The sequence below is a fragment of the Gorilla gorilla genome, chromosome 10, assembly GCF_029281585.2.
Source record: "Gorilla gorilla gorilla isolate KB3781 chromosome 10, NHGRI_mGorGor1-v2.1_pri, whole genome shotgun sequence".
In the NCBI taxonomy this organism is placed as follows: domain Eukaryota; kingdom Metazoa; phylum Chordata; class Mammalia; order Primates; family Hominidae; genus Gorilla; species Gorilla gorilla.
Window position 1 is genome coordinate 108,234,050 of NC_073234.2, and position 12,726 is coordinate 108,246,775.

The 12,726-nt window shown below is 34.6% G+C and overlaps 1 protein-coding gene across 1 annotated transcript in view; it reads right to left on the reverse strand.

Moving 5' to 3' along the window:
* Positions 1 to 12,726, reverse strand: part of EEA1 (early endosome antigen 1) — a 156,797-nt gene that overhangs the window by 74,280 nt on the left and 69,791 nt on the right. The window contains exons 4-9 of the mRNA XM_031016666.3: positions 10,354 to 10,408; positions 10,198 to 10,263; positions 6,841 to 6,880; positions 5,843 to 5,956; positions 5,106 to 5,227; positions 4,042 to 4,197 (exon numbers count right to left, since the gene is read on the reverse strand). Coding sequence (XP_030872526.2) covers positions 4,042 to 4,197; positions 5,106 to 5,227; positions 5,843 to 5,956; positions 6,841 to 6,880; positions 10,198 to 10,263; positions 10,354 to 10,408 — 553 coding nt within the window. The remainder of the gene's footprint in view (positions 1 to 4,041; positions 4,198 to 5,105; positions 5,228 to 5,842; positions 5,957 to 6,840; positions 6,881 to 10,197; positions 10,264 to 10,353; positions 10,409 to 12,726) is intronic.

Here is a 12,726-nt window from a genome sequence, read left to right on the forward strand (position 1 = left end):
TCCTGCCTCAGCCTCCCAAGTAGCTGGGATTACAGGCATGCGCCACCACACACCCGGCTAATTTTTTGTATTTTTAGTAGAGACAGGGTTTCACCGTGTTGGTCATGCTAGTCTTGTACTCCTGACCTCAGGTGATCCACCGCCTGGGCCTCCCAACGTGCTGGGATTACAGGTGTGAGCCACTACACCCGGCCCTTAAAAATAAATTTTTAGCTTCTTTAATTCCTTTGTATGTGTTTTGTTTCTGATGCCAATATTTAGGTTTGGTAAAAACAGCAATATCCATAATAAAAATTGTTGTATTAAGTCTTATAATTCACTAACATACTTAATTGAAAATAACTAGAATTGAATTTTAATAAATTAATAAAACGTCATATATTCAGATTAAGGAAAAGCTAAAAAACAAATGCAGTTATAAACAAATAAATGAGATGAAGTAATTAGTAATTTTTTTCATATGGAAATGGTATGACACAACTCAAAAGTATTTTAAGCTATTACCCAATACAAATATTACAACACACAATATGGCAAAATTAGAAAAGTAATTAACAATAAGTATTAGGACAAGATTAATAGCACAAATTTACTTAAAAGGCAATCATCAGACCATCTAAATTAGGAGACAACATAATAAAAAGGGAATGACACAGGCTTTGGACAAAACCTGAGTTCCAACCCTAGCTTTTATATTAGGTGTGACCTTGAACAATTTACTTAACCTCATTGCCTCTCAGATTCCTCACATGTAAAACATACTTAATAGTTAACTTACAGGGTTATAAGAAACAAATGCGACCACGTTTTAAGTGCCTAACATAGTATCCAAAACCTACTGGTGCTCAAAAGAGTAAGAGTTTGTTTCTAATAATAATATTATTCTGACTCTTAAGTTACCATTTCCTAAAGTTATTCAAAATATTTTAACATAGCCAAGGTCTCATTCATCACTACATATCTATTAATTAAATAGGTAATAAGTATTATTATTTTATTAAAAATATAATGAAATATTAAATCACCTATTCAGTTACTCAGCACAAATAAGTTCCTTTCTAAATTTATTTCCAAATACTTGAAAAGATAAATTTTTATGAAAATTTAAATGAAGACACGAAGAACTGATTTCTAAGCCATTTTCCTTCTTTCATAGAAATACCTTTTCTAGAAAAAAAAAAAAAATCACCGTTTCTTACAAAGCCCTGTTTGCAGGAGGAGACGATGGAGGGAGACACTAAATTCTTTCACCTCCCTATCTTTCATAACTCTAGTCATAGAACGGGTGTGGTGACTCACACCTTTAATACCAACACTTTGGGAAACTAAGGCAGAAGGATCTGCTTGAGGCCAGGAGGTCAAGACCAGCCTAAGCAACATAGCAAGACCCCATCTCTACCAAAAATAATTTGTTAAATAAAGAAAAACAAAAAAACTCTAATCATAGCTTTTTCATCTTAAATGACTTATTCTCCTTAGATATAAAGGTATTTTAATCTACAATAGAAATATAAATTCATAAAACACTAAAAATTCTTAAATAAGAATTTATTAGAGTAACTCTTAAATATTACTTAGAAATAAGTAATTCTTAAATTAGAGTAACTCTTAAATATTACTTAGAAATGTCTTCCCATTAGCAAGTTATATTATATTCTCACCTTTTTTTTTTTTTTTTTCGAAACAGGGTCTGCCTCTATCGCCCAGGCTAGAGTGCAGTGGTGTGATCATGGCTCACTGCAGCCTCAACCTTTTGGGCTCAAGCAATCCTCTCACCTCAGCTTCCCATCTAGCTGGGAGTACAGGTACGTGCCAGCACGTCTGGCTAACTTTCTATAGAGACAGGATTTCACCATGTTGCCCAGGCTGGTTAAACTCCTGGACTGAAGCAATCTGACTGCCTCAGCTGCCAAAGTCCTGGGATTATAGAGGTGAGCCACCATACTCAGCCTGTATTTTTTTTAAATGCAAGTAAACATGTAAATTTATTTTCCTTGTTAATGTTCTATTTGTTTAAAAAGTATATGCATAACTCCAAAACTTGCAGCTGGAATAAGTCAGAGGGGACTCAACTTTAAAATACATATTCCTAAAACTGCCATTAATTTGGTTCTGTTTTACTCACCATAATACATTTATTTTAAAATTTCAAATAGCATTTAAGATATTTTTTAATCAAAAGAGAGTGTATTTTTTTTTAATTGAGAAATACCAATAGGCAGACATATCTAAACAAAAATAGTTCTTACTGATACAAAGAAATAAATGACTGGGTTCACCCTGGTTTAGGTATTTTGACATTAACATCTGAATAGCACTTTTCCTCATGAGACTTCTTTGATTCAGCCTCTCCTTGATTTCACATTTGTACTTATAGATTTATCATTGTCTTCTGCTGATTAATAATACCAGTAGGACAAGAGCTTTTAACTGGCTTCAGTAAGTTCATGAACCACCTGAAATTGTTTGAAAATTTTTGGAATTAAGTGTTATTGGGCTACAAAGTGTCAATTTTGGAAAAACGGCATCCAAATATCATAAGTTAGAGAGTGCAGTGTTAGGCATCATAAGGCCTTACATGCCTATGTGTGTTATATCCACAAACTTTCACCATCTCTTCCCATAAGATAAAGAAGAAAGATTTTTAAAAATGAATTAGACATGGGTTATCTATAATACTTATACCCCAAAGCTTGATGACATGTTACTATTTGTGAATAGAGTGGCTTTTAGATCACCAGTTACAAAACTCTAAGGAAGAGATTCAAATTAAAATGTTACGGTAACAACTTTTTAAACTGAAAATATGAAAATCAGAGGTCTACTTTACATAAGGGAGCTTAAAGACTACAAATAACAGTAGTCATAACAAAATGTCTCCTATAATAAAGTAAAAAGGACAAAGGCTAGGATTTTTAAGCACATTTATGTATTATATATCTTAGAGTTTATTAAATGCTGACATAATTATACAAGGGATTTACAGGCCAAAGTCATGTCATGTAAGAAATAGTAGAAGAACTGAAAATGTTTATCTTGGAAGAGAAATACTCCGAATAAATATGAGCAGTCTTCAAATACCTCATGTGGAAAGAGGAACAATTTACTCTGTGTAATTCCTAAGGACAGAACCAGAACCAGCGCATGTAAATTACAGGGAAACAAATGTCAGCTCAATAAAATAGACTTAGGAAGAAATACGCACACCCTACACCACCTAGCAAGGATTGTGGATCACTTAGCAAGGTTGGCATAAAGGGAAGTTCTGGACTGAATTTAGACTAGTTCAAGACTTCTTTCAAATTCATAATTCAAAGTCCATCAATTAGAAATAAGCTTATGGCCGGGTGCAGTGGCTCACGCCTGTAATCCCAATACTTTGGGAAGCCAAGACAGGCAGACCGTCTGAGGTCAGGAGTTCGAGACCAGCCTGGCCAACATGGTGAAGCCCCATCTCTACTAAAAATACAAAAATTAGCCAGGCGTGGTGGCAGGCACCTGTAATCCCAGCTACTTGGGAGGCTGAGGCAGAAGAATCACTTGAACCCGGGAGGTGGAGGTTGCAGTGAGCTGAGATCACACCACTGCACTCCAGCCTGGGTGACAGAGCAAGACTTTGTCTCAAAAAAAAGAAAGAAAGAAAGAAAGAAGCTTATTACAAAATAAGCCTCTCTTAAATATATTTTCTAAACAAAATTGGTAATATAATTGTAGAAAATGCTATCATTCTTCCTTTAAAGTCAATTACCATTTATCAACCAACCTTGAGTAAATTTAACCTTAAATATCATGTCAGCAATATATATATTAAACAGAATAATAATCTTTATACAAATATTCCTGAGTGTCTAGCTTTATAAAGCAAAACATACTGACTGTGAGACCACATTGACTATAAACAAATATTATTCAGATCAAAAATGAAAGAAAGACAAATATTTTGATAGGCCACTCAGAAAAATCTCAAATCCTGGCTTCACTCAGTAGTATACACTACACAAGCTAATATGAATCACATTTAAGTACAATGAACTTCATTACCTCTGAGCTAGCATATTGTGACTGCAATTTTTTGCATTCATCTTTGAGTTTTTCAGATTCTCGCTCACGTTCCAAGGTCATGTTATCCATTAGTGTTTGAACTTGGACCAGTTCTTTCTTTAGCACAGCAACATCTTCTATACCAGGTCTCTGAAGCTGTGAAACAACACATTTTAATTAAAAATTAAAGTGAAAAACTAAAATAATACACATTTTTAGAATCATTTCACTACAAAGGAATCAAAAGGGAAACAATCATCAATATCAATTTTTAGACTTCAAACACTGAACACTGATATCTTCTCCCACAATAAGCCACTTCCTCTTCCCATCCTACCTCATATTTAATAGTATTAATACTCAAGGTGCTGTATAGTAAATTCACAATTATCTTTACTACTTTATTTGTTTTCCTTTCCTTCACAAACTACATCTATTGGTCATAACAGTGACTTGAAAATGCTACATTCCTTCTTTTTCTATCCTACGAAACTGGTAATAAAAATGAAGGAGCAAATGAAAGCATGGAGTTTGCTCCAGGTTGGATGTAGTTAATTTATATATTTATTGAGAGCTAAATAAAGGAAAGAAAGTCAAGGACAGATCCAAGATTATTAAGTCTTGGGAGAGTATTAGAGATGTATGGTTCCAATAACAGAAATACAGTAATGAGGAAACATGATTACTTTGATTTTATACTTGTTGAATTTGAAATTAAAGCTAGAAATTCAACACAAAGTACCCTAAAAGCAGATGGATTTATAAAACAAACATGCAAGAGAAGACCAGGATCACAGATGCAGATATGAAAACTACTAAAATGACAGATGATATTTAGATAGAAAAAACAAAAATGTTAAGGTAGTAAGTTATGTATCATAACATTCCATTTTTATTTTAAAAATCATATACAGAATATATATGCAGGTGGTAGAATACAGGGAATTGCTTATTTCCTGATTTCACTCAAATTATATTTTTAAACATTTTCCTTCAGGGTATGTATTTTATTTTTAATTTAGAAAGGTATAAGAGTACATCTCAATAAATAATTCCTAAATTACCAGTTCCGTCTTCAGATCTTGAATTACAGTTGCCTCTTTGTTTAATTCTTCTGTCAGATGTGTCACTTTTTGTTCAGCAGCTTCTCGAAGACTCCTTTCTTCATCATACTTTGACTTTATATCTAATTAAAGATAGTTATATAAATATTAGTTTAAGGGGAGGACAGTTTTATAAGTTTCCATATATTACTCTGCATATCTGTATATCACTCTAATTCAAATTCACATTCCTTAGATAACCATAAATATATACAGTAAATTTATACTTCTAATTACATGAAATGAACTTAAAATTAACTGTCTACATAAATTCTACTCAACATTAAGTTAATAATTAGCATTTTAATGTACTTAATCACATATTTTACCTAAAAGCACATGTTAAAAACATATATATGTGATAGTATAACCAAGTGTTACATTTATACTACATTATTTACTTCACTTCTTTAAAACGCTCCTTTTTAATCTTTAAGCATGCCACAGAAGAAAATGTATCTTCTCTAAATTTCAAGAAGAATCTACAAAGAAACACCAGTCCTTTGAAGGAAGGCAGCTAGAGGACAAACAAAATAATTTACATAGCAACTCTGAAATCATTAAATTCCATTAATCACCATTGTAAGTCTATCACAAATGCTTTAACACACTAAAATACTATATTTATTGCTAGGGTATATAATGGCAAAAAGGTAATGAGATTGATTTATTGGCTAAAAAATTCTAACTCAATTTACCTGCAATTTCAGTAGCAAGTTGGGCTGCTTTCTGTTCAAATAAGTCTTTCATTTGCTTAATATTAAAATTTTCTGTTTGGGCTTCTTCTAATTGCTGTTCCAAAGACTGTAGTTCTACAAAAAAGTGTCGCAGTTATTCAAATACCATGTTAATTACATATGCTAAATTGTTATTACTTATATTTATTACAGTTGTAAAGATGATCAACTTAAGTATATTATCCAATTACAAGTAGTGTTTTGACACTTCAAAAAATTAAGTATATCTGCTTCACTTAAGGTACAAATCATAATTTACAAACATACACTACAAATGAAATGAATATTTAGAATCACTGCTAAATAATCTATAAATATTTTATTACAAGTTATTTTGATTTCACATTTCACAGTTATTTTCCCATATCCATCAAATGACCAAAAAGGAATACATTCTTTTTTTTTAAGAGATGGGGTCTCGCTATGTTACAGAGGCTGATCTTAAACTCCTGGGTTCAAGCCATCCTCCCCTATCAGTCTCCCAAAGTGTTGGGATTATAGGCATGAGCCACCAAGCCTGGCTCAAAAAGGAAAACATTCTGCTCCTCTGATAAAATTAGTTATAAAGCGGGATGTTGGAAATAGTTAAGATCTCAAGGCCTTTTAATTCATTAAAGTATGCAGTCAACTCCTAATACTTCATCATAAAGAAAATAAACTATCTTACTCTTAATACAGACTTAAAATTTCATTAAACAACCATATTAATGTAATATTCCAGAAGTTTCTTACTTCAAAATATAATGAACTAAAAAAACTAAAATTTTAGTTAACTGATTAAATTATGAAGTTCACATGTAACTCTCTACACCTAGAATATGACCATTATCTTCACTGTTTTAGAGTCATAAAGCATAACCATGAAACAAAATTCATTTGGCAGGCATCAAAGAAAAAGAAAGGAAAACAAATAAGAAGAAAAAGAAAACTGACAAAATATCTTCTTTAAGTAAAGTTACCTGCTGATGAATCAGTCACCAACCCATCAGGTTTGGCCTCCTCAATTAAAACAAAAGACATAAACAAATGAATTAAAAGGAAAAGATAATACTGTTAAAATGGTCAATGTTAAAAAATCTCTGAAAGTCACTTTCTTTCAGGTAAGTAGTAAGATTTTGGTGAAAATCTAAATTTGGTGGTTTCCATTCTTCCAGATCTGTAAGAGACCAGCAGGCAGACTAGCCTAATGATCTAACTTCAGTTTATTAGTTCTAACATAGATTTTTTTGTATGTTAATATATATGAAGTTATTATGGTCATCTTAAATTCCATGAATTCAGTAATAAATAAATAGCACAATTATTGTAATTATAAATATAGATTCTAAAATAAATACTTAGGTCAACTGGCAACATTCAATCGTATTAGTATGTAGCTTTGAAATAATTTCTAACACTAACATAGTTTGCTACATGGATGCTATATATTTTGCTGTAATAAGAACTTGGAGTGTTATCCCCCTCCGCTCAAGCATGTAATACCTGTAAGACCCCATATGTGAGAACTTGGAATGAACTTCTCCTCTCTTCAGTAGTATTACATCAGACCTTATCATACCCCAGATCTGAGCTACTGACCTCAACTACTGGACTTCAAAATACATATTAACCAAAGAGTTTGAAAGATACTTTGAAAGCTTAGGCCATGGCAGGTTGCACTTTTTCAGCTGCTTTCTTTGAGACTGGCAGCTCATGCTGCAATAGGGCCATATCCTATTGGCCTTAGAGCTTTGAGTCTCGGCAGCCAACACCTACATCTCCTCTAGCAGCAGGAGATCCCCATTGCCTGGGATCTCCACTGTTTTGGATGCCATCTCTCCAGAGAGACTGCTCATAAAAAAAGGTACACCTCAACCCTTTTAGACTTTACTTTTCACAAAAGCCTGCTTCCATCCTGATAAAGTGACTAGACTTTAATAATTTTGGAACTCACCCACTATATGGTTAATATACCTCATCTATTGATATTCCCTGTAAGATTTGTTCATGTTATTTCTCCCCCTTTTAAGCACTGTGAACCGAAGAAAATCTCTCTTTGGCAATAAACCATGCAATTCATGAAATCATACTTCAAATCATGCTTCTTATTACAATCAAACACAACACGTATAATAGATGAACATTTGCATTAGTTAAAACATGCTATCAAGCTATCACTACTAAAACTTGCATTAGTTAAAACATGCTATCACGGCTGGGTGCGGTGGCTCACGCCTGTAATCCCAGCACTTTGGGGGGCCGAGACGGACGGATCACGAGGTCAGGAGATCGAGACCATCCTGGCTAATATGGTGAAACCCCGTCTCTACTAAAAATACAAAAAATTAGCCGGCCTGGTGGCAGGCATGCCTGTAGTCCCAGCTACTAGGAAGGCTGAGGCAGGAGAATGCTGTGAACACGGGAGGCGGAGCTTGCAGTGAGCCGAGATCGCGCGCCACTGCACTCCAGCCTGGGTGACAGAGCGAGACTCTGTCTCAAAAAAAAAAAAAAAAAAAACATGCTATCAAACTATCACTACTAAAAAAATTGGCTTTATAAGCATAAATTTTTAATTCAGGACAAGTCAACTTTAAAAGAAGCAGAAATAACGGATTCCATAAGGCTTAATTTGTCACATGTATTAGGAACAAAATAATATACTACCTTGGCATTATTTTTATATTTTAAAGAATTATACCCATCTGAAAGAGTTTAATAAGGCATTTCCTAGTATATCTGACTTTTCGTTTCTCTATACATTGAACTAAGCCATATTGATTGCTAAGAATCTTAAATATTTAAAATATATTTTCCCCAAAAGGTAAATTTCCTGCCAAGGTACTTACACCTTGCACTGTGGAAAAGTTATTTAAGTGTATTAAATGTGAAACAGTCATCTCAAATGCAGTAAACAATTTCCACTCTGCTTTCAGATACAGAAAAGAATACAGCCCATACTCAATTAATTATTAATGGCATCTATATAAAACATGAGTAAATGAGTTATAAGTAATTTGGATTACTAAAAACTCCTTTAATGTTAACAGAATCACCAATTAGAAAAGCTGAGTAGTAATAAGACTGATTATCTTGTCATTTATTTATTTGTTTTTGTCTTTTTCAGTCCAACTGCCAATTCTTGGTGCAAAGGCTTTAAAAAGCAAAAAAGCCTCACTGAAAGTCACAATATGCCAAGATAACATGCAGAGGGATTATTAATTACTTTACAAAAATATTAGAACTATTGCTGAAGGGTAACTACTTTTATTCTTACAAATGATGACTATGGTAAAATTATTTGGTAAAACTTCGTTAATCTTTGATTCTTCCTATAATTTCAGAATAAAATCAATATAATTTCAGCATAAAAATCATAATTAAGGCATTTACTTAGAAAATACACTAAACTATATAGAATCTAAGACATCAAAAAAATCCTATTCAAAGAGAACCACTTTTGATACTGCAGTGATTTTCTTGTTTTTCTCTATGTATTATTTTTATGTAAAGTCATACAGAATATGAGTGTGTGTGCATGTATGTACAAATACACATTTTTTAGTTTTTTAAAAACTTAACATTGTTAATAGAACAGGTTTCCCAGTTTTCAATCTTCACTAACATAATAAATAATATTACTAGTTATTTATAGCTAGTAATATCTCTTTCCCTACCAATATACACTTTAGTCATTATCAATTTGTCAGAAACTTAAATGCTTTGAAGACTCACTACTGTTTGAACCTATTTTTTTAACCATTTAGGTATATTACAAAACATTAGGATAATACAGCCTGGTATAAAAAAAAACAACATATAGGTACCTGATTCTTTTTTTTTTTTTTTTTTTTTGGGGCAGAGTCTTGCTCTGTTGCCCAGGCTGGAGAGCAGTGGTGAGATCATAGCTCACCACAGCCCTGAAATCCAGAGGTCAAGTGAATCTCCCATCTCAGCCTCTCAAGTAGCTGGGACCACAGGCACATGGCACCACACTCAGCTAATTTTTAAATTTTTTGTAGAGACGGGGGTCTCCCTGTGTTGCCCAGGCTGGTCTCGAACTCCTGGCTCAAGCAACTCTCTCGCCTCAGCCTCCCAAAGTGCTGGGATTACAAGCGTGGGCCCATCCAGTAACTCATTTTTAATGGAACACCTTTAAAAAAATTACATCTTCACTCCTCATACATTTGTTTGCATTCATCAGAATTCAACACAGAGAAACAAATTAGGAAGTTATTTATATCAGGCCGCCACCTGCTTGCAAAAAGGTATTAAGTTTAGTTTTCAACAATAAAAATAAACAACTAATAAACATGCTTTAAGTAGTTAAAAGCAATTACTTGCTGCTGCAGCCCTTGATATTTTTCTAATTCCTTCTTTAATTCTTCCGAGTACCATTTTTCTTCCTAATAAAAAAGATTTTTAATTAGTAAATTTAAAAAGAGGTATTATCTGAAACACTGAAAATAAAAAGATATAACAATTTTTATTCTTACCTTAAGTGAAGCCTGTAGGTCTTGGACCTCTTGTCTGAGCAGTGTTACATCATCTCTAAATAAAAATGGGGGGAAGGAATTAATAGTCAATGTCCTTTAATTAACAAACTGGTCTTAAGAAATCATGGCTAGTAATTGTATATTAATATTATAGTTATTTCAATTCAAAAAAAAACTATGGAAGATTTTATATATAATGGCATATATATAAATCCCTCAGAAAAACAATTTTATTCCTAAAGCTTACTGTTTATAAATGGAAAAAACATCTTCTCATGGAAATAATCATATAACTATTAAGTGCCCAAGCCAAGAGGCAAAATGTCTCCCATTAATTTACTAACAATAAGCATCAATGGCTTCCTATTGTAGTTAGCATAAAATCTAAACTCATTAACATGGACTATAAAATATGCATAATCTAGTCATTGCCTTATCACTCTCCCCTTCATTCATTTAGCTCTATCAACATTGGCTTCCGTCTATCATACTGAGAAAAAGCCCTGGTTCACTCCGCACCACCCTTGGTTACGCCCTGATACTGCGCTCTGAGTAGAATGCCGTCTGCAACTTGCGCATTTCGCAGCTGCCATCTTGCCGCTGCTCCTTCTCAACGCCACTTCCACTCACTGCCACCAACACCAACATGAACGGGAGCTCAACAGCTTCCACTAGGTGTTCATTGAGAAGGGCACGTTCCTCTTCACCTCAGAGTTGGTGGGGGAAGGCCACCCAGATAAGATCTGTGACCAGATCAGTGAGGCTGTCCTTGATGCCCACCTTCAACAAAATCCTGATGCCAAAGTAGCTTGTGAAACTGTTGCTAAAACTGGAATGATCCTTCTTGCACGTGAAATTACATCCAGAGCTGCTGTTGACTAACAGAAAATGCTTCGTGAAGCTATTAAACACATTGGATATGATGATTCTTCCAAAGGGTTTGACTACAAGACTTGTAATGTGCTGGTAGCCTTGGAGCAACAGTCACCAGATATTTCTGAAGGTGTTCATCTTGACAGAAATGAAGAAGACATTAGTGCTGGAGACCAGGGCTTGATGTTTGGCTACGCCACTGATGAAACTGAGGAGTGTATGTAGGCCTTTAACCATTGTCTTAGCATACAAGCTTAAAGCCAAACTGGCAGAACTACGCCATAATGACACTTTGCCTTGGTTATGCCCTGATTCTACAACTCAAGTTACTGTGCACTATATGCAGGATTGAGGTGCTATGCTTCCCATCAGAGTCCACACAATTGTTATATCTGTTTGGCATGATGAAGAGGTTCGTCTTGGTGAGATGAGGGATGCCCTAAAGGAGAAAGTCATCAAAGCCATTGTGCCTGCAAAATACCTTGATGAGGATACAATCTACCACCTACAGCCAAGTGGCAGACTTGTTATTGGTGGGCCTCGGGTGATGCTGGTTTGTATGACTGGACAGAAAACCATTATGGACACTTACAGAGGTTGGGGTGTTCGTGGAGGAGGTGCCTTTGAGGAAAGGATTATACTAAGGTCAACCGTTCAGCTGCTTACGCTGCTCATTCAGTGGCAAAGTCCCTTGTTAAAGGAGGTCTGTGCAGAACGGTTCTTGTTCAGGTCTCTTATTCTATTGGAGTTTCTCATCCATTATCTATCTCTGTTTTCCATTATAGTACCTCTCAGAAGAGTGAGAGAGAGCTAATAGAGATTATAGAGAAGAATTTTGATCTCCACCCTAGGGTCACTGTCAGGGATCTGGATCTGAAGAAGCCAATTTATCAGAGGACTGCAGCCTATGGCCACTTTGGTAGGGACAGCTTCCCATGGGAAGTGCCCAAAAGCTTAAATATTGAAAGTTTTAGTCTTTTTTCCCAATACTTGTTGGTAAAGGCAACAGAGAAGCCTTCAAGCTCTGAGGGAAAGGGCCTCCCTTCCTAAATTTTCCTGTCCTGTTTCAGCGCCTGATCAGTTGTAGTCACTCTAGTCAATGACATGAATTTTAGCTTTTGTGGGTAAGTTGGGCTTGCTATTCTGTCCGTAGGTGTTTTGTTTATCAATAATGAATTTAGTGAGCATAGGTGATCCATGTAACTGCCTAGAAACAACACTGTAGTAAATAATCTTAGGTGTTTTGTTGGGCTTGCTATTCTGTCCCTAGGTGTTTTGTTTACCATTGTAATGAATTTAGTGAGCACAGGTGATCCATGTAACTGCCTAGAAACAACACTGTAGTAAATAATGCTTTGAAATTGAACATTTGTGCCCTACCCAACGCTCCAAAGTCCTAATTGCGTTGACTTTCCCACACCAGATGCTGAAAATGTCCTTGCAATGTGCACATAAAGTACTTGTAGTTCCACTTATAGCCTCTGTCTGGCAATGCCACAG